Source organism: Pempheris klunzingeri, chromosome 18 (genome assembly GCF_042242105.1).
Source record: "Pempheris klunzingeri isolate RE-2024b chromosome 18, fPemKlu1.hap1, whole genome shotgun sequence".
NCBI lineage: Eukaryota > Metazoa > Chordata > Actinopteri > Acropomatiformes > Pempheridae > Pempheris > Pempheris klunzingeri.
Window position 1 is genome coordinate 3,597,797 of NC_092029.1, and position 25,024 is coordinate 3,622,820.

Here is a 25,024-nt window from a genome sequence, read left to right on the forward strand (position 1 = left end):
CGCCCTGTTATATTTCATGTATTGGTGTCAGTTTATTAAGAATGGCTTTAAAATGTGCATTATTTTAATCATATAGATAGATATTTAAAAATATAATCAATATAAAATGATGCATCACTATACTCTGAATTGTGGCCAAAGAATAGAAATAAACGGGAAAACTTTTCCACAGTTTTCTGTTGATCAAATTCATAATATGATGTATTACAGGATTAAATATAATATGAGGTTAGTGCGACAATGCTGCGTTCAGGACCCTGTGGGACAAACGTACATTTGGTCAATTTCAATCAGCTTTCATGGTTTACACGCCGTTCTTCGTGAGGTAGAATTAGTTTTCATTTGTCAGCAAGTTTTTTTTATTTGAAATCTTAAAACCAAATAATATTTATAAGATGAAAGAATCTCCTGTCATTATATGGCCTCTTGTGTAGTCTATTTTATTCTGTCTGGCATTTGTTTGTGTTATTTTTGTGTCAGTTTAACATAATTAATCAGTGATCCGAAGTTATCTCGATAGTGGGTCCAAATTATGTGTAGTTATGTAGTAATGCAGTTAATAAAATGGTCAATAACAAACATGACAGCCCATATATACACAAAATAACAACGCAGAGGATTGAACTGAAGTTATATTAATTTTATATTATTTTATTTTTTAATCCAACACAACAGAATATATCAAATTATACAGTCAATGCCTCCACACCACCCCCGAGCGAATTATAATTGAAGATGTAGAGGTTTAAGGAATTGACCGCCGTTGTCCGATTACCTTAAATAGAGCATAAGTTTACGTACCCTGACGTCATGACGCTCGCAGTGTTTGGTTTCCGCGCCGCGCCGTGCAGACATGGAAACAACAAGCAGCGATAGTAAACCGGACGAACAGCAGCAAGATGAAGGAATGGAGGCTGACAGGTCCATGTCAAGGTCTGACAGGTAAAAAAATAAAGTGTCCGTGGCGCTGCGGGGGAGCCACTCTGTGAGACCGGCTCACTGTGAGCTAACAAGCTAGCGCGGCTAGCTGGCTAGCTCCCACAGTCATACCCACGCATTGTGTTCGCGTGGCTGCAGTGAACAATGAGATGAGGGACAGTGAAACAGCACTAAAACAACAATGTAGAGGTTGTGGCCAAACCGTAGAGTGTTTATCAGAGGTTTGTTTCTCATGTTACATTCAATTACGTTAACACTAGCTACATGCTTTTGGTTTAGCCAACGCTTATAACGGTCCATTCTATTTTACAGAGAAGGTCGCACCAGACCTCTATGAAAAAAATGACGAATTATAAAAAAATGTAATCTCAGCAAACGTTTATAACAGAGTTGATGTTATTTGACAGCGTTTCAGTGTAAGCTGGTAAATTCGGCATAATTAACCACTAACTATAAGCGAAATTTACCTTCAATCTTTGTGTAAATATAGCTACATATTGAAGAGAGACTACAAATAGGTGAGACATCACGGTGGTTTTGATTGAATATGATGAAGATGTATTGTTTTCCTGCTCAACACCACCTCAGTTAATGCTACTCACTGCCAAACACTCGGTTATTCATGACACGTAGCACTGAGGATGTGCAGGGGAGTCAGGTGTCTGCCTGGCAGCCATTCAGACCTGACTGTGTGAATCAGGATATCCTCATCCTGTGTCTGTTTGTGAGAACACCTGTCCATTCAGGTTATCTGAGATTACTCCAATATTACATTTGCAGCAAGGATTTTGCTGGAATGGTGGAAAAAGAGGGCGTGCAGCCCAGCTGAAATGTGCCATTTTCTCACATGCCAAACCCCCTTTAAAAACAGGCCAGGTTAGTAGTTGCTTGACAAATGGAAAAGGTAGACTACAGAAGCATCAATCCTTAACTCATGCATATAAATGGCTGATTATATGCTGCCTGCAGATTTTCGCAATTGTGGGTAAGTGTGTTTGCAAGTTCCCAAAGGCTTTCTCCATTATCTTTTCCTAATGATAGTGGAGACGCACCTTTTTAACAAGTGAAAATCATCTGCTACATAGATGAATATATGTTTGATGTTACTTTTTAATTAAAATGAAGTTGAAATGAAAGTGAATGCAGTGTTTATATTAAGCGTAACCTTTTTCACAGACAAGCTTGTATTTATATTACATTCATTGTTTAAGGACACTTAAACACATCAACCCTATAAATAATGGCCTCTCTGCTCTACCACCTGAGCTCCTACAGCTGCTGTGCTTTCTTCTACAAAGCAGACGCTGGAGGGCAGAAGGAAGTATTTCATTCTGTTAATAGAAGTTTAGGTTTTAGTTGACCTGATATTTTCTGAGGATCGCGGTTTACTTGGATTGTAGTCGCAAAATGTCCCCGCCAAGTGATGACAGCCTTACTCATGTGAACGTTGGCCTCCACCCTGTGCCGTGCTGTATCCAGGGCAGCGGTGTGATTTCCTGGGGAGGGTTTGGCAAGTTCCCCCTTCTTCCCCCTCACCCACACCGACAGCAGGGACCTCACTGTGGAGAGAAGAGAGCAGAGAGGGACACTAGAGTGCACAGAGTCCCTCCCATCTCTCCGCAGGACAGTAGAGCATCTGTAGGTCCACACAAGTGTAACAATAAAGGCACCAAACTTTGGGCAGTTTTTAAAATGCTGAAGTCCTTTTTCTGCCCATTTATAGCCTCACAACTGAGTAGCTATGTTTGATCAGAAAAATGCTTATCTTCCAGTTATCTTTGTGGAACCTGCAGATACTATAGAACAACTTAACTGCCTTTATTGGAGCAGCAGCGTGAGGCCAAACTATGAGCTTACAAGGCATCTCTGATGGCAACAAGTCACAGGGGCTAAATCATGTCAGATCCATTCTACCAATAAGTTAGTATCATTTAAGATGATATTTATGCTGTAACACTTTTACAAATTCATTTGGCATTAAAAGTATTGTCTTGAGTTATGATAGATGGTCGTTTCATAAAATATTGTTTGATGTCTCTGTCACTTTGCTGGCTAAACCAGATCAGGTAGGATGTTCATTCTTTGAGTTTATGGAGCCTCTTCTGAGTCTTTGAATCAAGTCCTGCCTGTGATGAACTTCCTGACCAATCACACGTGGTTTTTCTTTTTTTAAAGGTGCTTGTAAGTCAATATGCTGCCCTCTGATGTTTCCATCTGTTGGCTTCTTGTCTTTAACTCCAGCGGGAGTGGAGACGATTCCCTGGATGGCCTCACGAACCGTGTCCCCCGCTGCCCTTTGACCCCGTCTTTATCGCCACAAAAACGGACCACGAGCCAGTCAAAGACGGAGCCTCCACTGCTGAGGACCAACAAACGGACCATCTACACCGCCGGCAGACCGCCGTGGTACAACGTCACCGGGACCACCTTCAAAGAGGCCTTCGTTATCGGTGAGAGATCAGGCAACGGCCCCCGCCTCCTTTACTCCTGTTGTACCGTTTGTCCCGCTCTCAGACTGACCAATGAGAGCCACCCCTGATCTCTGTCACATGCTGAGTTAGGTCCCAAATGAACCCCAAGTTCTTAAAGATTAATTTTCTCTTTGATGGTGGCAGCAAGTGCACAAAGAATACAAAATCTAGTAGTTCACGAAAGGGTTAGGGTTGGATTTTTGTGTTTTTAGCACCTGTGATTATAGTTAACCTAACCCTATAGATTATAGTGATTATAGTTCTACTCCCATTAGGGGGCGCCAAAATCAGGAATATTAGAAATCTACATATTCACTACTGATTTTAATAATCAGTGAAGTCTTAAATCATATAAAATGAACCAGCTTTTCAGCAATTTAAGGCCAAAACTTTAGGAAAAATACATTTCTTGAGCCATTGTTTGAATAAGTTTGTAACAAAACGGGTCTAACTGCAGCATTAGCTCCAGTATTTGCTGGTTTTGTTAAGGTTTGGTCAGATAAGAATTTCATTCTATGAAACAGCCCTGAGGAGCGACTTGTAAACACTCTGTGAGAGTGATGCTGCAGTCTGTAGTCTGGTATTGTGATTCTGTATTAAACAGGGCGTTTGTTTTACATTTACATCTACATTTTCAGACACACTGCATCAGTGTATCACTCTGCATGGTCACAGCTGAACAAAGGTATTTGCACTGAAACAGGAAAATGCATGCAAGGGTTTATCCGACATACAGGCTTCAACTGAAGTTTATTGTGACTGTACGTTTCCTTCCACCTGCTGCACCAAAGACACACAGGCTCTGGCAACAGCATAGCTATCAATTAATACACAGCTGGGAACACTTCAAGAGCTGCAACTAATGATAATTATTACTGTGCTGATCATGTTTTCAATAAATTGGATGATTTTTAAGTCTAAGAAAGTCTGAAAATGTCCCTTAAAGCCAAATGTAATGTCTATGGATTCCAGCCCAGAAACTAGAGGCAGTAATTTGGCATTTTTGTCGATAAATGATTTAAAAGATTAATTCAAAGTAAAACAGTTATATATTACATAACTTCAATTAAGCTTTAATTATGAATTAGTGTTTTTAATTCAAATATTTGTGGGTGAAACCCTCCATTGTGGGTAACAGCTGTGTCTCTGTGTCCAGTCAGGAGTCTTGAAGTGTTCATGATGCGCTGGCTTCACTGTGGGCGTTTTTACAGCAGCCACCATCTTGCTGATCAGCACCGTAAAATATCTGCCTCAGGACGAGTCCCAGCAACAGTAAAGTGTGTGTGTGTGTGTGCGCGCGTGTGTGTTTGATATTCACGGAGCCAATGTCCCGTGGTTAAACACACCAGATTGGCATGAGTGGGAATGCGTGGAGGGAGAGGAGGACATTATCTTTAGCAGGCAATCTGTTATTGTCAATGGGCCGCAGTGACTGGTCACAATTTCACACTCGGCTGTACTGTAGTCGATGTGGCTTCGATTAAAAGGACCAGACTGTATAACTGCAGGGAACTGGACAGAGCACGGCCTGAGGGGGAAACCTGCGTTAATAAAAGAGTGAAGAACAGGGAGGACAACAAGGCTTAAAGTAGAAGATTAGGGGGGGATATGAGATGCAGGGTTAGAAAAAAGAGATGGATGAATGAAAAGAGGAGGGAGGAAGAAGAAGAAGGGAGGTTAGGACGTGTCATTGCTACCAGAGGTTATGTTCTATCTCTTCAGTCTGCTTTTATTGCTAATGGAAAAAGGCAGTTTTATCTGCTCTAACAGGCCGTTTCAGCAGCCAGGCTTCACTGCTGGGTGACAGAAATTGCCGTCTATGCTGAATCTATAGGAAGACAGTAAATAGATAGCTAATTTATTTCTTAATACATCAATTTGCAAGTCCAAGCCTGTATTTCTATAACCCCTCAGAAGCTGTAATCATAAATAGAAATGAGGAGCATTGCAGTGTTTTGTTTTTTTTGTTTTTTTTATGTCTCCCAGTCAGCAGTTTTGACCTTGATGGGTCTTATCTGAGCTACACACCCATTCCAGCACCTCACCCAGAGGTGTTTATAACACAGGAGTAGCTCCATAGGCTATTTCTGTTCCTGCAGCATCGCACCAACTAACACACAACCGGTCGCAGCACATCTATCCCGCTTTTCACCTCCTCGCCAGCCGGGCACATAGATCTGGCCCGGTTCCCAGGATCGTGGTCCTGAAGGATCACCGCTGTGGTCTTTAACCACGGAGGTCGATGGAGGTAACGCAGCGCTCCAGACGAACGTTCTTACATCGTTTGTACTGATGCCAGCATTTTTGGGTTTATTTTTTTTTTCCCCCAAGTTTCTGACTCCAGCACAAAATATGGTTGCACCTACACATTTTCTGCAGTGCAATCATTTTTGCCGTCTACTACCCCAGGCGTACCTGCATGGTTATTTTTATTCCACTGTTTGATTTGATTCATTTTATTTTAGCCTCTTTTTAAAAAAAAAAAAAAAAAAAAAGAAATAATTTTGTCTTAAACGTCTTAAAATCCTCTTTGTGTGTCTTTCTATGTCACCATGTGTTTTGTATAAAGCACTTCGAATTCTCAATTAGTAGATCAACCGAAAATTAATCATTAAAAATTGTTACCTATTTTCTCTGTTCTTATAATAACGTAACTGCAAATCTTTGTGGTTTGGACTTTGGACAGAGATTTGAAGGGTTTACAGGAGTTGTCTTCAGACCAGACGCTGTGATTGAAATCAAAAACAATAACGGTTTAGTCGCTAATGAAAATCTTCCTGTAAGATTTACAGTGCTGATATTAACTTAGATAACACAACGATACAATACAATAAAACTCAAAAGACAAACACCAGATTATTCATGACTGCATGACTTTAAAAGCTGTTTAAGTTCGTTTTTTTTTTCTTTTAAATGACTCAATACATGATCCATTTTGAAGAGAATTAGATATTTTAGATTAGATCCCTCAGTCTGTCCACAGTCCACAGCGGCTGTGTGTGTGTGTGTGTGTGTGTGTGTGTGTGTGTCTGGGGATTTATTAAGGTGGCCGAACTGACGTGACTCCACTTCTCAAGCCACTGCAGTGCTGCAGCAGAAATGAGCAGACTGACAGCTGCAGGTATATGGTGCTTATGCAGAAGTGCTTTCTCCTACAGGACCAGTCAGTCCACTGCATGTGTGTGTGAGACTTGAAATAAACAACAGGTTCATCGTCAGCCGGTGGCAACACATCAACGTATTTTAGAGAGCAGTGGAGCTCTGTGGGACCGAGGAATAAAGAATTAACTTTGTTTGGACTGTGTCTTCCTCTAAATGTAGCTGTGTAGTTACATAGCAGCCCCTTCGTGCTCAGCTTGAACAGGGGATGTTTGCTTTTGCTAACTCTCTTCACTTTTTCAGCAGTTCTTGGCCTTGAGCAGCTGCAGCATTTATGAAGTTGGCACACTGTAGCCTAAACTGTTCATTTACTGCAGACCTTCTCCTCTGCTTCACTCGCATTCACAGACTTTTACACATCAAGATCAATTTTCTGGTCATGGTTAGTTCAACATAACAACTGTGTGATGTGTTCTGTTGCTGTGGACGAGCTGTCTAAGGCCTGAGAACATCTCATCTGGGTTATATTCTGTCAGGATAAGAGGCTGAACCTGTGTTTAGGCAGAAAGGGTCTAATGACAAACAAAACAGGGCTGCAGCTTTTTTCGTTATTGATTAATCTGCCAATTATTTTCTCAGTTGATTAATTAACCCTTTGGTTTAGACACAGGTGCCCATCAAGTCAACAACCCACAAATTTTGGCTCAAATGGTCCAAACACAAATATGTTCTCACAATTAATAAAGTGAAACAAGGTACATTTAGGTGTTGTTTGGAGTCACTGTTCTTCAGGGTTGGACAGACAGTTAAAAAAGACTAATAACGTCTGTCTAATATCACAAATATCCAGGTCTGAACCTGCACATTGATCTTTTTGAACAGTTTGTTCTTTCTGCTTCTGTTCTTTTCTGAAGGTCTGTGTGGAGGAAGTGCTTCTGGTAAAACCACCGTAGCCAATAAGATCATTGAAGCGCTGGACGTTCCCTGGGTGGTTCTGCTCTCCATGGACTCTTTCTACAAGGTACGGAAACCAGTGAAGAGCACTCGGCGGGAAATGTGATTTTAAAATGATAAAGAAGAACTGTGATTAAATAGTACTTTAGCAGCAGCAGCAGTAATTACATTTCATAAGCACCTACTTACAGCATTTTTAAACACGCTTTTGTTCATTTAATCAGCTCCCTGATATTTCAGATTAATTTCTCAGCTCTTTAAGCACAGTGTATTAATTAGCTTCTGATTTTAGAACAACACCCCGTCAATGTAAATTAAACATGAAACTGATATAAAATTGAAGCAATAAATACCTCAGTGTGCATATTTTAAGTGTGTTTACTTCATTTTAAATGTGTCTCGACATCAAGCAAACGTTTCTCATAGTCACATTCTCAGTGTCTGCCGTCAAATGATGTACAAATTAAAACCTGCTGAACCTGTTTTTCATCTGTGTTTGTGTGTTAGGTGTTGAATAAAGAGGAGCAGGAGCTTGCAGCCAGAAATGAATATAACTTCGACCACCCTGATGCCTTTGACTTTGAGCTGCTGGTCACAGTGCTCAGAAAGCTGAAGAAGGGGAAAAGCATCAAAGTCCCGGTGTACGACTTCACATCTCACTGCAGACGCAAAGAATGGGTGAGACCTTTTAAAAAATGTATTTCAGTTCTCGTTGCTTTATGTGGATGTTTGACCTTCAGTGTGCAGAATGATGAATGTTTTCACATTTATATTCTGAGCATGGAAAGTTTCTCTGTGCTCGATTTTAAATCTCAGTTCATGAGCGAGCGTCAGTTGTGACATCACAACTTTGGATGCCGATCAGGGTCCAATACTTACATAACGAAGTGGAAACTTGAAGCCTCCAGTGCAAATACAGTGAGAATGGACTTTTCAGTGAAGTAGCAGCCGTCTTATGTCCAGCAGGTAAACTTTAGAATTGAATTGAATTTGTATATTTATATATTCTGGATTTCATTGATGGAGAAGGAGCAGATTTAATCTTAAGGAATAAATTAACAGACCTTTAAAACATGTCTGAAGGGGATCTGTTGTATTAAAAAATATATATATATATTGTCAAAATTGCCCTATAAATAACAATATTGTTGCAGGTTCTTTGTCAGTAGAGCAGAATTGATAAATATCTACAATACAGTTAAAGAACTGGGACCAGTAGGACCAACTCCACTTTAGTTTAGGGAATCCATCTTCACCAAAGTTTTTGCTCTTTCTGTAATTCTCCGGATACGATCACTCAATGCCCCTCAGCATGTATTAGTCGTTTGAGCTGATGCCAAATGAGATGCCTGCTAATTTGCTAATTATTAAGGATTTAGTGTAGGGGGACATTAACCCAAGCAAAGAGCACAAAAGCATTGTGAAGAATCAATCTGGTCGTGTGGGCACTCTGACAACTCCTCTCTATTTCTTTGCCATGTAATTTCATGGCTGAAAGGCGCAACACCACACGGGAAATCGCCTAACACGACTCTGAAATCATTTTATGGGTCTTTTGCACTGGGGTGAATGTAATTAAACCTCAGGCCCCGAGGGTGCAGAGCACTGCAGCGGCCAGCGGCCAGCGGGCTCCAGGCTGTATGAATGTGTGCTGCTGTGTTTTCCAGCAGTTGAATACACAGTTTGAGTTTTGTTGTTTCTCGTTGTAAAACAGGAGGTCACCTTCTTTCTTTGTTTCTTTGTCTCTTTCATGCACAAACATGTTAAGGACCCACTAAATCATCTCTTAGCAAAGAACAGCGAAATGACCGAATCGATAAACACTCGTCTGTTTCTTTAGAATTCACTTTCTGCTTTTCACACACACACACACAACCTCGCCTGGACGCGCTCTGTCTCTCTCTCTCTCGCTTTGTTTCTACCCTCTGACTCCCTCGCTCTCTTTCTCAAAATCAATACCCAAGTGTCCAGTCCATTGACTTTAGCATGAAGCCGGTCGGAGGAAGGTAATAGGATTGTGACATACTCAGCACCATTTTGTCTGTGATCGAGGCAGTGATTAATCTCTCGGTGGTGAAGCGATGAGGCTCACCGGATGAACTGTGAAGAGCGTGAACATGCAGCCACGTTCAACTGATGTTCAATACAAATATACATGCAATTAGAGTGCAGTATGCAAATATGTTTTCCTTGAGCCTATGTATGTAAAGTAATAGTAATAATAAGAAATATAAAATATAGAAGAAAAAGGAAATAAATGAAACATCCTCTCCTATGTTGTCATCTCTAATCCCCTAGCTCGATCCCTTTTAACTGATATATCTGTAGATTGTGTGCTTGCTCATTTCTAAAAGCTAGACTTAAAGCAAATGTCATATCAAGATTATTTTGGCCAAGATTTTGTACCATTTCATGTTCATATCGGCACAATATATTCTCCTTTTATTGCAGGTTCATCACATCTCATGACGGACTTTGTTTGAATCTCACATTGATGATACTTTCTATGTCTACCTCAGACTGTAGAAGTGTCGTTTTAGTTTTGGTTTAACTTAACTTTAGAAGGTTAAGTTAAGTTTTTGAATTGTGTTAGGAGGCAACCTCTTCTCGCCACGGCTGGTATGGGCAGGAGGAATGATGACGGTGTGCTTTAACACCTTCAACATACAGTACACGTGGGCAGGCGAGCATTGTTTTAAGCCAGATGTGAAAAAATGTGAACCTGTCATTTCATTTATTCCTCTTGACAGAAAACTGTGTACGGGGCCAATGTGGTGATCTTTGAGGGCATCCTGGCCTTTGCCAACAAGGAGCTGCTGAAGGTAAAAAATAATCTACTCTACTCCCTCCTTCTTTTAATACAAGCAAGCTTTTCACATTTTTTTAAATAAGAAGTCCAGCATTTTTAAACCTGGGCCTTATTTTCATCACATATTTTGAAATAACTGGCACCAGTTTTATAATTGGACCAGTAGACCACCTCAGCTGGCAGCTGAGAACAGGCTACAATGGCTTGTAATGTAAACCTTTGGCTCGATCTGTGCCCAATTAATTAAAGCACGTCCTCTCAAAATGCTTGTTCTTGCCACTGACAGGCTCATTTTGTTATTCTGAGTGTCTGACAACATTTATGGAAAAAGATCCCTCCCTTTTTTTTAAAAACAGAAACAGCTGTTACATCACTCTCTTCACAGCCACCAGACTCCATTGACAAAAAGAGCAATTTTACCTTGAATAAGAAGGAAGGAAGTGACCTATTGGTTAGTTTACGTGTGTTATTGTGTGTTCTACAAACATAGAGTTGTGTCCAATGCCATGCGTTTGATTGTTTGATTGTTCAGATGCTACCAAAACATTTTCAAATCAGCTTTTTCTTGTCTTCTTCCTCCTCTGTTCTCTGTGCAGACCTGATTAATACCTCTGTCAGCTCAGAGACAACCGACAGGCTGATTAATGGTGAACTAAATCCTCTGATTCTGAGCGGAGACATTAAATCAGCTAATTCATCTGTGCGATGAAATATTTCATATGGGTGACACTCGTGATTGGGGCTAATATTGTCCTTTTATTAAATATCAGTCAGTCAGATTTCCTCTCTGAGCATAAATATAGTGTGTTAGATTATCTCTTTTTTTTTTGTTTGAATTTTATTTATTGTTGTTGTAAAACAATCTCTTAATGCATGGACTTCCCCCTAGTATTCATCAGGTTTTTTATATATATGTATACACACACAAACACACACACACACACATTAATCCACATGTTTGTGTGCATTTGAAGGGGAAACCTGGTTTATGAGGGAAAAGTAATTCTGCAGCCTTTACAACGATGCTGCTGTTGACAGTTTGAGGAAAATCCATTTGAATTACAGGGGAGTGTTTTTTATAGCTGAGCGGTCGTCCTGCTGCTACGCATCATTCTCTTCAACCTTCTGTAGTGTGTGTGTGTGTGTGTGTGTGTGTGTGTGTGTGTGTGTGAGCTGGACTGTGGCGATAAGGCCCACAGCCTCCCCCGAGACTCAGCTGTGTAGTTGATTATCCTCTGATTCAGTTAATAATGGCCATTGTCCGCTGTGATTAATTGTGTTTTGTGTCCATTTGAAGTCAATTATAGCTGCTGATCTGAAATGCTAATGGAGAAGTCTGGAAACTGAGACGCTGCACACAGGCACACATGGTGCCGGTGCACTGAAGTGACAATATGAGAGAAGATAATAGGAGATAACAAATTTAGCATCCACAGATTCTATAATCCAGCTAACACCATATCTGTGATGTCCTCTGTAGGTAGTGCTGGTTCATGGCTGGGATTAACGGGACGTTTTTAGCAGCAGTTTCTTGAAGTAGCTTGATTTCTTTCAGGTATTTAAAGGGCCACTCCGGGGATTTAGTATTTTTTTTTGTGGATTTTTTGTGGCGTCTTTCAAACTCCCCTTTAATTTATTGGATTGGCTGTAAAGAAGTCATTCCCTCTGCTTATGGTATCTACCCTGGAAGGGCTTTTTCAATTGAATTTCCAATTAGATCTTATCCACCACCTCCAGTACACTACATACACGAACAATTAATTTGGTTTGACACGTACATGCACCCAGAAATGCAAATGTTTTTAGGTGCATCAGTGTAAAAACCAAAGCACAGTTGGTTAATGCTGCATTCAGGTGATCCTAATTAATACATACAGTTGGGATATCATATGACCATATTATATTTATCTGGTATTTGTGTGCAGGCGCTTCAGTCACGAGTAAATTGAACTTGAACTGCAACAATGAAAAAGATAGAAAATGATAGAAGCCAGCTACTTGGAGGGAACCATGTAAAGTTCAATTTAAACCCACGTTAAAATGAATATGTTGCATTTATTCATGTTTAGCTGACTTCCTGGCTGGATATATCCTAATGATTAGTACCAAATCATAGGTTTTTAAGGTGGTGATTCCTTTATTGCCAGTAGAGGCTGATGGTTCACAGATTATTCAAGACTGCTTGTCAGATGAGAAAGAGATTCAAGTACACCTGCGATGAAGGTAAAACTTTTGGTTTTCCCGTTGTGGCAAAAAGAATCAGAGTGCTTTCCTGCTGGAGCAGTTTAGAAAATGATCTACGGCCAAAGCATTGCTCTCTAACCTTTTGGGAACAATTCGTTCCCGTCCTCTTTTAACCTGACAGCCGTGCTTATCCAGCAACATGCCGTCTTTTGGTTGGTCAGTTTGTCAGATTTACAGCAGACGGAGTCCATCGGCTTGTTGTGCAACTGAGTTATAACGGTTAGTCCCACTGTCATCCTGCTCTAAATCACTCACAAACTTCTTTGTATTTCAGTAGTTCTTTTGGTGAGCGAGGGTTTGTTGTGCTGGTTCATTGATTTTTTTTTTTTTTTTTTTTTTTTTTTTCCTTCCTGGTTTTGCTGACTTGAGGTTCAGTTTAATGGAGCTTACTGAACAGATCAACAGCTGACGTGCTCTGCAAACTGAGGAGACATCACTTTAAACTTTAGACTCTTCAACCTGCCCTGATCCCACCGTCACATTTCTGCTGATATATAAAGCATACACCGTTTCTGTTTGTGTCTGTCTTCCCTCCTTAAGTACATTTGCACTGTTTGCTACTAGTCAGCTAGACCTTGCACATTTATTATATTAATCTCAATATATTTTTATTGGTGCATCAGAAAAAGGTTTTATTTCCAGAGCTGAGAGAGAGAGTTAAGTAACATTAGTAACACTGTGCTACATTACAGAGAAATACAAAACCATAATAATGAGCCTTTAAAATGTAAATTTTACAACCACGTTGCATGAAGCAGAACCGCCTGATATCAGCAGTAATTATTCTACATGTGTTTGAAGAAACCAGCAACTGTCTGTTTGTTTCAACAGAGTATAAGATGACTTTATTATTGATCTCCTGCCTGACGTATAACTGTCTGTAAATAACTGTCTAATAACTGCAGGGACCAGCTGTACATGTTTATGTCTGTCTGACTGAGTGTCGCCACTTCCTGTGTCCGTCCTTTCAAATTAAATGCCCTCTAGTGTTTCATACACAGTCCAGCCATAGTGACGGATGCAGCTTGTCTCACCTGTTTCATATGGAGACAGTTTCAGAAAATAAGATAGAGATAATAAAATAAAAGAGAGATAATAAAAGAGATAATTTTATTTAAGTTTCCTGCTGAACCTTCCCTTCCTGTCTATCAGCTGCTGGACATGAAGGTGTTTGTGGACACAGATTCTGACATCCGCCTGATACGGAGGCTGAAGAGGGACATTTCACATCGGGGACGGGACATCAGCGGCATCATCAAACAGTACAACAAGTTTGTGAAGCCGGCATTCGAGCAGTACATCGAGCCCACGGTGCAGTCTGCTGACATTGTGGTGCCCAGAGGTCAGTGGACATTTAGCTTATTAGTTGAAACATTAGCTGTCAGTATGTCTGCTGTTCAGACCAAGAGTGAAGAAAAATGCATTTATACTCTGTTGTAGATGGACACTGAGCAGTATTTTGCAGGTTCGCTTAAAAATAATCAGTGAATCCTTCTTATTTACAGGTGGAGAAAACTTTGTAGCACTTGATTTGATTGTGCAGCACGTTCACAGTCAGCTGGAGAAGGTAAGGATTCCTCCGTTTGCTTCGGTTTCTGTGCAGGCCATGATTCAGCTGAACGTTTGGTTTATCTTGGTTGTTTCTACCCTCATCGATTATCGATTTGAAGTCTTTGTTCAGGCTGAGAGGGTTGTTTTTTTTTTGTTGTTGTAGAAAATGTGCTGCCTCAACTGCATGTTGTTCTGATAAGAATATCACTTTATTTACTGCAGTTATTCCTGTTATTATTATTATTTTCTGTAATCTGCAGTTGCTGCTGCTATGAGGAAAGAGCATTTTAAACACAACTGCCATAACCTCCATAACATAACTAGTCAAGCGTTTATTATAGACCAAAATCACAATTTGCCCTAATTGAAAAATAAGCACCAATTAAAATAGAGGCGAAGAAAATAGTTTTGATTTTGGATTTAAATGCCTCAGCAGTCAGATTGTCTGACATCAGCAGGAAGGTTAATCAAGAGGAAAGGGGCAGGATAGGAAAAGGCCCTGCAGCCAGCGAGCTGCTTTCTAACTCTGAGGGCAGACAGGAGCTGGATAAGGTGTAATGGGATCAGACAGGTATGAAGAGCCCATTTACAATTGTATAAGTCCTCAGAAGCACCTTAAAGTCTGCTCTGAATGAAGTGGAGCTGGAATCTGTGTTTTATGATCACATTTTGTGGTTTTAGTGAAGATTTGAGCTGCAGCTTTGAAGACAACAAAACATTAGAATAATCAAGTCATGTTGAAACGAAGGAGTGAATTAAGATCTCTGCATCAGCAAAGGAGGGGAAAGACCTAATCCTGGCTACGCTGCCCAAGTGGAAAAAGGCGATCTTGATGGCTTATGATCAAAACAAGACCCACCAGAGCTGAAACGAGTAGACCATTAATTGAATAGTCGGCAGGAAATTAAGAATAATTTGATTTACTTTTCAAGCAGAAATGCCCCCAAAGAAATCTGATTCCAGCTCCTTTTCTCTGTTTTTATCTCATTATAGATTGAATATGTTTGGACTTTTGGTCTGTTGATGAAACAAAACACGACATTTTATAGACCAAATGAATAATCGATGAATCAAGAAAGTCCTTCTTAGGTTAATCAGTATTGAATGCTATCCCCTTTTAACTTAAAGTAAGCTTGAACGTGTCCTGTGGCTTTTTTTTTTTTTTGTAGGCAAAAAACTTCTGAGGGTCAGGCTATAGTTGTGCATGTGTTGGCTAAACATGTAAACCTGGTATAAGGGTGTGTAACATTATCCTATATCATGTTATATGTGTTATTAATATTAACACACGAGACTCAGTTATTAGTTAATGTAATGTAAATCCATCTCGTTGAAATGTCTGTGAGGGACCAACAATATTATATGTCTCAATAGGAAAGGGAGGATTTGATTTGACTTTCCAATTGGAAAAAAGTGTAAAAACAGCAGTCATGGTAATAATGAGTAGTTTCCAGCTGTCCCTCAGAAGTTTTTTTTGTTTTTTTTTTGTGTGTCACATGAGTACCTGAGAGATCTGAAACCTACGGACATGTCTGCCACGATCAGGTTCAGTCAAAGAGGATACAAAAGGTAGTTTTTACCTTTTTAAAAGCTGGTTGACTGGTGTTTTGGGAGGTGTGCACAGTCCTACTTGTTTTGCCCCATCAGATGAGCACAGCTTCAGGTCCTGGTCTCAGTATTTTGTGCACTTGGTTAAACCTCATGCTGCGTCTGACCCACTGCCCCCTCTGCTGGCTGAACAAGCTCAGACTTTCCTGCTGTCTTCTGCAGGTTACAAACTGGATTAAACCATTTAGCTTTCACTATTTAGATAACCTACTGACCTATTAGCTCACAATTATGGAGGGAAATTAGTCACATCGAGCTACAGTAACAGTTTTAAAATGAATAAATTGACCCTAAAAACAATGTAAAGATTTGATTTCTTGGTGCAGTCATTCAAAAAATCTGCCTCAAGAATTCACTGGTCTTAATTTCCCCTCCAAACCCCAGTGATCTTGGTGAGACGGAGGTCTAAGTACCTGAGATGAATGGCCACATAAAACTAGGACAGGTGTCCTCTATCTTTCCTCACCTCACAGTACCGGCAGCCTCTTTATGACCCGTACCAAACTATGATCTGTTCCACCTTGAACATGTTCATTCTAGGAGAACACACAGAACAATACCTGCAGTGTGTAACAGCCCTCACACACACACACACACTCACACACACACACTCACACTCACAGAGGTAAGCATGACACTGCTCTGTTCTTGCTCTATTGCTTCTGACAAGATGGGGATTCTCTGACTGTTACTGAAGCATCAACAGCAGGTCAAAGTTTATCCAGTGAAATATTAATTACCCTTAAATTTACTTAACAACATTTTGTTCAGGCACTCTTTTCCCCCTCAGGATGAATTTGTGATCTCTTAGCGTCCTCTAGCACCATCATCAGGACAGACCTTTAATTCTCCTTATACTTATTCCCATTAAACTAATGATATTCCCATCAGCCTTGGCTATACTTTAATGCCACTTAGCTAATGTTAGCATGTGAGATGGTGAACACGCACACCTGCTAAACACCAGCGTGTTAGCATTATCATTGTGAGTGTATTAGCACGCTGATGTTAAAGCATCAGCACTGTGCCTAGTTTGGGACTCTTAGTGTTGTTAAACTGCAGTTTTCTGGATTGATTGAACAATGGTGGTTATTTTGGTTCCTACATCCACATTTTAGGAAAAGTCTGGGGATGTCATTTAATACTACACATTAACAAACAAACATTTATTCAGCTTTAAATGTTTGGCTTTGTTTTGGAGGTTTATGTTGCAGATTGGCTTATCTCATGTTTTTTTTTCTATGTGTCTCATTGTTTGCGCACACACACACACACACATGTGTGCGTCTCCTTGTGCGTGCACGCCTCCCCTTGCCTGGCTGAATGCTGTGTAACCATTCCAGCGTGAGATCACTGTGAGGTACGACTGTTGCTTTTTTTTTTATTACTGCATCCTCTCCCTCCTCCTGTTTCTTTCCCTTCCTGCTTTCACTCTACTTTCAATCACACTTCATTGGAAAACAAATACAAAATGAATAGTTGTTTTGGTTTTTACTGATGTATCATTCAGTCAATTTGACTGGTGAACCTCTGCAAGTACCTTTTTTTTTTTTCCCAGAATGCTTTTCATTCTGATCTGAATGTCCTGTCCGTGCAGGTATTGATCTTCTCTGTCTCTTCTACAATAGATAGTGATTGGTGCGTGTGAAAACACACACATCTACCTTTGGCCATTGATCCATGAGAAGAATACTTCCTCAAACACCATGAAAATGTTTTTCAGCTCGTTACCAGCAACTTTAAGCTGTTTTGGTTCATTCTCACAGCTTTCATCAACTTTATTTTCTGCAGCAACAGTCAGCTGTTTTTAGTGAAACCGTTCTGATAAACCATCACACACCACCTGCCCAGCACCAAATGCCAGCAGACAAAATTAGCCACCAGCAGGTGAACACGTTTAGCAGCCAGATATTTCCCACAGGAGCTGTTGGAGACAGAAAGAGAGCTAAACCTAGGTTTTTTTTATTTTGTTTTTTGCAGGTGGTGACTCAAAAATTAAATTAGATTAGATTAAATTAGCTTAACTAGATGACAATATGGTGGCTACCACTAATAATCAGTTAATACAGCTTTAACATTGGCTTAATCTGTAACTTCAGAGTTCACATGACCACACCACCCTACAGGCAGGCCAGCAAAGCTAATTCACTCCTATTGTCCTCCAGTCAAGAGGAGAGATTTTTACACATGTGTACCATTTTCCATTTTAGAGGTTACTGTAGGATCAATAACTGGAGTCCACCACGTCTTAGTAACTGGACAAAGATCTCCTATTGAGGCAGTGTGTCGTTCAGGTAATCCATCAAACAGATGAATCAACACCTGAAGAAAAGGCTTGCAGGTGCTGACGGGATCTGGAATTCACATAAAGAGATGAATGATGAATGAATAGAGGGTTGAGAGCCGTTTGTCCTGTGTCCTCCTGCTGTACCTCCGCTGGGCAGTAAAGGGCGACTGGTCTGTATTTCTAGCTGAAGAAGCCGTGAAAGAATTGAGGCCCTTAAAAGGAACAAAGTGAATCGAGAGTGCTGCTCCTCCTCAGCTAGAAAGTATTTGCTCAGTGTTGCACAGCAGTGATGTAGTGGAGCTGTTTCACTGCTCTAATCCTGTTCTTTCTGTTCTTTTCTCCTCTCATATTTTTGCCTCATCTTTTCCTTTTTGTATATTTCTCTTCCTTTTTTCTGTCTCTCTCTCTCTTTTAATCACTTAATCTCACCAAACGAATATCTGTCACCTTCTCCAGAGGAAGCTCCGCTGGGATATGTGAGGCTCACCTTGTGCATCCTCTTCTAGTGTCGTAGCTTTGATGCACTTTGGCCTTTTTAGACTGTGCATATTATTATTATTAACTGAATGAATGTCTTCACCATACAAAAGCCAACACGCTTGTTTGTGCTTTTTTGATGTCTTTAATGACCCAAAATTTGATGATTAAATGCTGAAGTTGATGAAGTAAAGCATTAAACTCATTTGCAGTTGTGGTTGTTAAAGCCAACGCATGCTTTCTTTCTTTTTTTCGGGCAGGGGCAGAAGCATGCAGCAAACAAATTGTCCCATCGCTCTTTAACATCATAAGCATGTGATAAAGGGTATTCGCCACATGTGCTAATTTTCAGAATTGCACTTTTTGTTTTGCATTTTGTTGGCTTAAAATGGTGGCGCGCACTGTCTTAGTCTTGATTCCTAAATGTTTGCCTGACTTCTGCAGACCACAGCTCAATTTCTGTTATTAATAAATAAATAAGTTAAACAATAAATCCTTAAAAGGCAAACACTGCCTGAATTAAATCATTTGATGTAGAAACCTTGCAGGTGAAGTCCCAACACCTTTGGTTGCATGTGTTGGAAGTTACCTGATGCATCAAACGATTCATTTTTTTTATTTTAACGTCGCTTTGAGATCATAGCGGCTTATCTAACCTAAAAATCTGGGGCCAGCTGCACAAAGATACTGTTCAGTATGTTGGAGGGGCCCGTGTGCATCAGCTAAGCTAAGTTATAGAACGAGGTGTAGCAGTATTAGTCCAGTTACAGTTTTCTTTTTTTAAACATGGGTGCTTTTAAAAATGAAAAACAGAGATCTACCATTAAAGGACTGACTTCAGGATGCTGCTTACACATCAACACACATGCTATATATATATATGTATGTATATGTATAACTGCATCTCCTTAGAGCCATACTTCCCTCTATTTTTACCACTTTATATATAGTATATATCCATCTAGACACTTTCAATCAGACATTTAAGTTCAATAGAACAAGAGGAAAAGAAAAAAGGACAGTAAAGAATGTCCAACTTTAACAATATACTGTAAACATCTGCTTTGTATAGCAAGTCACCAGCTTATATATCAGAGGCAACATCCTGTATGTAGTGGGTCGAAGTACTTTAGACATTTATAGTCAATTGAACAAATCGGCTTGTTCTGAATCTGATTTCTGAATCTTTTTGGGACTAGAAACTTTTTGCTCCTGTGTATTTACAAGCTTTGCACTTGTGATAGAATAAATGTAAAGGAGCAGGGAAGAGGGGGCGTATTTAATGATGAAGGATCTCTTTTCCAGCCCATAAGTCAGCTGACTGATCACTTATTATTATTATATCACACTTATGCAGTCATGCACATTTTATTAGTATATTTTCAACTGCCAGTACTGGCCCTTTAACAAATAATTTAGATCAACAATAAATCATTTTTTACTTGAAAGGCTGCAGGACATCCCTGCTTCTAAATACGTGTAGTCGGACATTATGTCTTAAAGGCAGAATGAGTAGGATCATTCAAAGCTGACCTCTCCTCCCCGGCCACGGTTGGGGTTAGGGTGCTCATCAGCGGGTGAAGCCGACGCCAGACTCACATTTCATCTCACTATATAAGCTCTTTTTCCGGCGCTGTGTCCTCCATTTGTGTAGCTTCATCTTGGATGAGTGCTTACATTCTGGCACCTGGTCACTATTGGCTGGTGGCTACAGACCCGCTGCCCAAAGATCGATGCCCAGAAACGTCCTGAACACAACAAAACAAGGCGATACAGGCCGAGAGCAGCAGATGTAGACACCCCCACACACTTCTAGCTGGTCACAAGTGATAATAATAATAAACTTTATCTATATAGCACTTTTCTGCACAGAGTTACAAAGTGTTCAATTAAATCCAGACATGTTAAAATGAGAATAAAAACCAAAGAACATGCACACAAACGATTGAGAGATTTGAGATGTTTTTATATGAATCTATATGTTGTTTTAGAAAATTCCTACATGTTTTACCTTTTTAGAGTTGCTGAACCTAATTTCCATGATCTCATCTGTCGTTTCAGTCCTTCTAGTGTCTAAAGAGTGAACACAGCATTATTAGAGTTTGGCAAAAACAAAATCCAATTCAAAGATACCAGTTAAGTGTCTCATCAACACTGGCCTCCAAAAAGTCTCATTAGTTTAGTTGTGAATTAAAAGGAGGAGTAAAGAAAACCCACCAAACCAAATGATGATGATGATGAAGGGAAGTCTTGGGTCTGCTGCTGCAGTATGTTGTTCCTTTATCATCCCTCATCGTTCCCGCATGCCCGTCGCTCAGTGTGTTTGCATCTGTTTGATTTTCCCAGATCGGCTCTGGCCTCGGCTCACCAGGGTCAGCCTTTACCCAAAACCCTCAGCGTGATGGAGAGCACGCCGCAGGTCCGAGGCATGCACACCATCATCAGGTCAGGAAACACACTCACACACTCCTTTCACAAAACGCACCCTCGTAAGTCAAAGAGAAACGTATGTTATACTTGGGGGCTCCTACCCCGAACCATCTCCTACCGTCTTCTTAGCAGAGACACCATCTTTTTTCATCCTGCTTGCTCCTGACCTCTGTGTGTCTGTGTAGGAACAAGGAGACAAACAGAGATGAGTTCATCTTCTACTCCAAGAGATTAATGAGGCTTCTGATAGAACATGCGCTCTCCTTCCTGCCACTCAAGGTGAGGTTGTTTTTTTTTTTTGTCTGTCTGGAAGAGTGAAGATCTTTGACAAAATGTTTTTTTACAATTTTCCTGTTTTGCTTCTTCTTCTTCGTCCTTGTTTCCTGCGTCCAGCCGGTTTCCGTGGAGACGCCCCAGGGTGGCATCTATGAGGGCAAAAGGCTCAGCGGTAAAAGAGTGAGTCTGCCTTCGTTTCTATTCATGTTGTTGCTATTAAGGTAACGTTAAATCGTCTTTTAGGTCGCCAAACTCAAGTCCAGTCTCTGTGGCACCTTAACCAGGCCGCAGTGTAGCCGTTAGTGTCAAAACTAGGGAGGATTTCTTAGGAAACAAATAAAGCACATTTCAAATCTAAAGTAGCAACTTAATGCCCCTTTTGTGGTATTATTACAGCAAGAAAACTAAAATAATATTACTATTTTGTTTAGTTTTTTTGAAATAAATAAACTATAGAAACATGGAAACCCCTGTTGCATAGTCCAAATGATGCAGTGAAAGATTTGTCAGGGTGAGAAACCCAATTTTGCATTTATCAGAGTGTGAAGACCTGAGACTTTTTCTTTTACTGCTCTCAGATCCAGATGAGCTGCACAGCCTCTGGAAACATGACCAAAATGTGTGTTTTTGTAGATCACAGGAGTTTCTATCCTGAGAGCAGGAGAGACCATGGAGCAGGCTCTGATGGCCGTGTGCAAAGACATCAGACTGGGAAAGATCCTCATCCAGACCAACCATGACACGGGGGAACCAGAGGTATGTGAGTCCCAGACGCAACAACCTGTGTTTCTTTTATGTCTGTTGTCACATCTAGTGTGAAGTAAATTTAAAGTCCTTAAGAAGTATTACAGTCTTAAGTTCTGTCTGGGGAGGTTTTAAATATTCATTAAGTGCGCAAATCCACTCCGAACGCAAACATTTAAACTTTCTTTAACTCGTCCAGTTATACTTCTGAATATGTTTATATGTATGTGCACGACGATATTTTCACATTTAATTGTGAAATTGGCCTTAAATTGAATTACACTTTGGTATTAAAAAGTCTAAAGTCTTAAATTCTTGTTAGACACTCTTTGTCATGTCTTTGAACAACATCATTCGGCTGCTTTCGCTCTGCTTATTGTGTATTTCAGTATAATAGACTTTTTTTTGTATTGATTTGATCATTTAATCTTGTCACGTATTGATTCAGGATGTCAATATGAGAATATCTGCACATTTTGAATGCTGTTTACTGTCTGGTGTGGTTCTTCTAGCTTCACTACCTCCGCCTGCCCAAAGACATCAGCGAGGACTACGTCATCCTGATGGACAGCACCGTGTCCACCGGGGCCGCTGCTCTCATGGCTGTCAGAGTGCTGCTGGTAGGTCTACAGCACGGATCTGTGAATGTCCGCTCATGTTTTATCAATCAATATGTTTGCTCAGAGGTGAGCTGGAAAAAATGATCACTGCTGAGAAATTAAGCTTGGAATCGACTGTTTCTGTTTTAATGAAGATAAACTGGTGAATGTTTTTGGTCAGTCATGATGGAAACCAGTCCATTTTTTAATGAGCACTGAGTTCCCCCCTTTTTTCCTCTACAGGATCACGATGTCGCGGAGGATAAGATCTTCCTGTTGTCCCTGCTAATGGCAGAGATGGGTGTCCACTCGGTGGCCTACGCCTTCCCTAAAGTCCGTATAATCACCACGGCCGTGGACAAGGAGGTCAACGACCAGTTCCACATCATACCAGGCATCGGTGAGGAGGTTTCACTTTCACCTCGGCTGGTTTTCCCTCATTTATCATCAGGGAGAATTAAGTAGCACAACAATTAAACCATAATTATATAGTTTTAAATCAGCTGGCTGCATTGAAATCCTTCAGGACAACATAATCAGTAATCATTACTTTATTCTTATTTTTGCATATTGTTGTATTTCTACCTTTTTATTAACTCTAAATGACAAATGTACCGTATGGTGAAGTGGACAGTGTTCGTTTGATAGCCTATATTATATTTTAGTTAATTACTAATTGCTATGATGGAAAAAGGGAAAATGTTGATACTTCTTATTTCCAGTGAAAACCATATTAACCTTCCTCTTACTAAATCATTTGAACTGAACTACAAACCTTCTGTCTTTTCTCATTTTTACCTGCTTTTACTTTTCTTTTATTTCTATTTTTTTTTTTTTTGTGGTTTCTACAGGTAATTTTGGAGATCGCTACTTCGGCACAGATGCACCGTCAGACTTGTGTGAAAGCGACGAAGGGATGGACCTCTGAGGACGGGACGCCGGAGGGTTGTTACAAAAGCACTTACAGCCGTGAAAGCGAAGTCAGAAAGACCCTCCGCCATCCGTCTGCTTCCTGTGAACGGTCCAAGTGCCACGAGCTAAGTGGAGATTTCCATTCGTGCCAGGCAGCATTCAGTCCATTCGCCATTCAAGTTTACAGCAAAAGTCCGAAGGGGCCAAAGTTTAGTGTTACCAGTTGTAATTATTCCACTGCAATCTCAAGAGTGTGTGTGTGTGCTGTGCCAACTTAAGCTACCTGTTACGGAAAAATGCTTGACTACGATGTAAATAACCAGTAATGTGTTTTCCTTTTTGTTTGACGTCGACACGTTTGGATTCACACACCGTCAGTTTACTGCAAGAGCCTTAAAAAGCTTTTGAGTTCCTCTCAGGATTTTCAGAAACCAGATATTGTTGAGAGGAGAATGTGACCGGCGTGTGACGTTGGCTGGGAAAGATTCGGCTAGAGCTCTGCTCAGTTTGGAATCCTTGCTTTGCTTCACGGCGTTCAATCACTCCCCTGCTTCCTGTCCCATCGGAAAATAATCGAATCAATTGTTTTGCACAAAGACATAACCGGAGAACAACACCTCGTCTGTTAGGACAAGTTTCAGGCACAAGTATGGGATGTTTAGGGGAGGAAGTTTCATGTTTAGTTAGCGGTGTACTGTGATTTTGCTTCTTTTTTTTTTTTTTATTTTAGCTTAAAGCTTTTTGTGTTAATGTATTACAGCTTCGCTCTGCTGATGAAGCTGCAGCTGTCTGTACTGTAAAATGTATATGATCTCAGGCAAGGAACAACAAACACTCTACTTGAACAGGAAGACCGACTGATGATGAAGGGAAACGGTCAAATATTGTTGGATTTATGTGGTTTTTTTTTACACCAGTAGGTCACCACAGCAATAACACAGAGATACTTTACTTCTTCCTTCTTTTAAACTGACATGTACCGCGCTCTGATATTATTCCACTTGGCTCCAGCTGCTAACTGAGTCATCGTGCAGCTTTGCAGATGCTTCTTGTCGCATTGCTTTCGAGTCTTTGTGCAGAAGCTGCTGGTGTGACGCCCTGAGCGGCCAAAAGGGAAAAAGAAAATCTGATAATCTTATAGACCAGGAGACCAAATAACACCAAGTGTTCTGGCCGGTGGTCAAATTGTCACGATTTAAAACAAAACTACAGCACTTGTGTTAACGTAAGATATTCCAATTAGCTTTGTCATGGGCTTAAAGGAGCATTTCATGTATTCTTAGAGTTTTTCTGGATATAATACATAAACTGGCCTCTACTGGACATTATTACTTTATTGTGGTAACCATGTTTGCTGCTGCTTTTGGCCGTTTTATTCCAAATGTTTTTATTTATTTATTGTGTTTTTCACAGCCATTTTATCCAAGTTACATTACCAATGAAGTACTGTTTTTAATGTTATTACACTGAGCTCGTGCAGACACACGTTCACTGCCCAGATCATCAGGTTTATTTTAATCGTTGATGATGGCTGTGTTCCCTTCAGGTGCTCTAAAAGGCCTCTCTGTCTTTACTGGTGCAGCTAAATGGAACACATCTTTTATCAAGAGAGAAAAACACTCTT

General features: G+C 40.3%; 1 protein-coding gene across 1 annotated transcript; it reads left to right on the forward strand.

Annotated features, from left to right (window-relative positions):
• The first annotated feature begins 853 nt into the window (after positions 1-853).
• On the forward strand, positions 854-23,439 carry LOC139217735 (uridine-cytidine kinase-like 1). The gene is made up of 15 exons (XM_070849160.1): positions 854-942; positions 3,181-3,389; positions 7,424-7,530; positions 7,971-8,141; positions 10,214-10,285; positions 13,669-13,858; positions 14,022-14,083; positions 17,019-17,035; positions 20,786-20,884; positions 21,055-21,148; positions 21,263-21,325; positions 21,779-21,901; positions 22,402-22,509; positions 22,732-22,888; positions 23,340-23,439. Exons 1-15 carry the CDS (start codon positions 854-856, stop codon positions 23,414-23,416), a joined length of 1,638 nt encoding a protein of 545 aa, XP_070705261.1. The 3' UTR covers positions 23,417-23,439.
• The last annotated feature ends 1,585 nt before the right edge of the window (positions 23,440-25,024 follow it).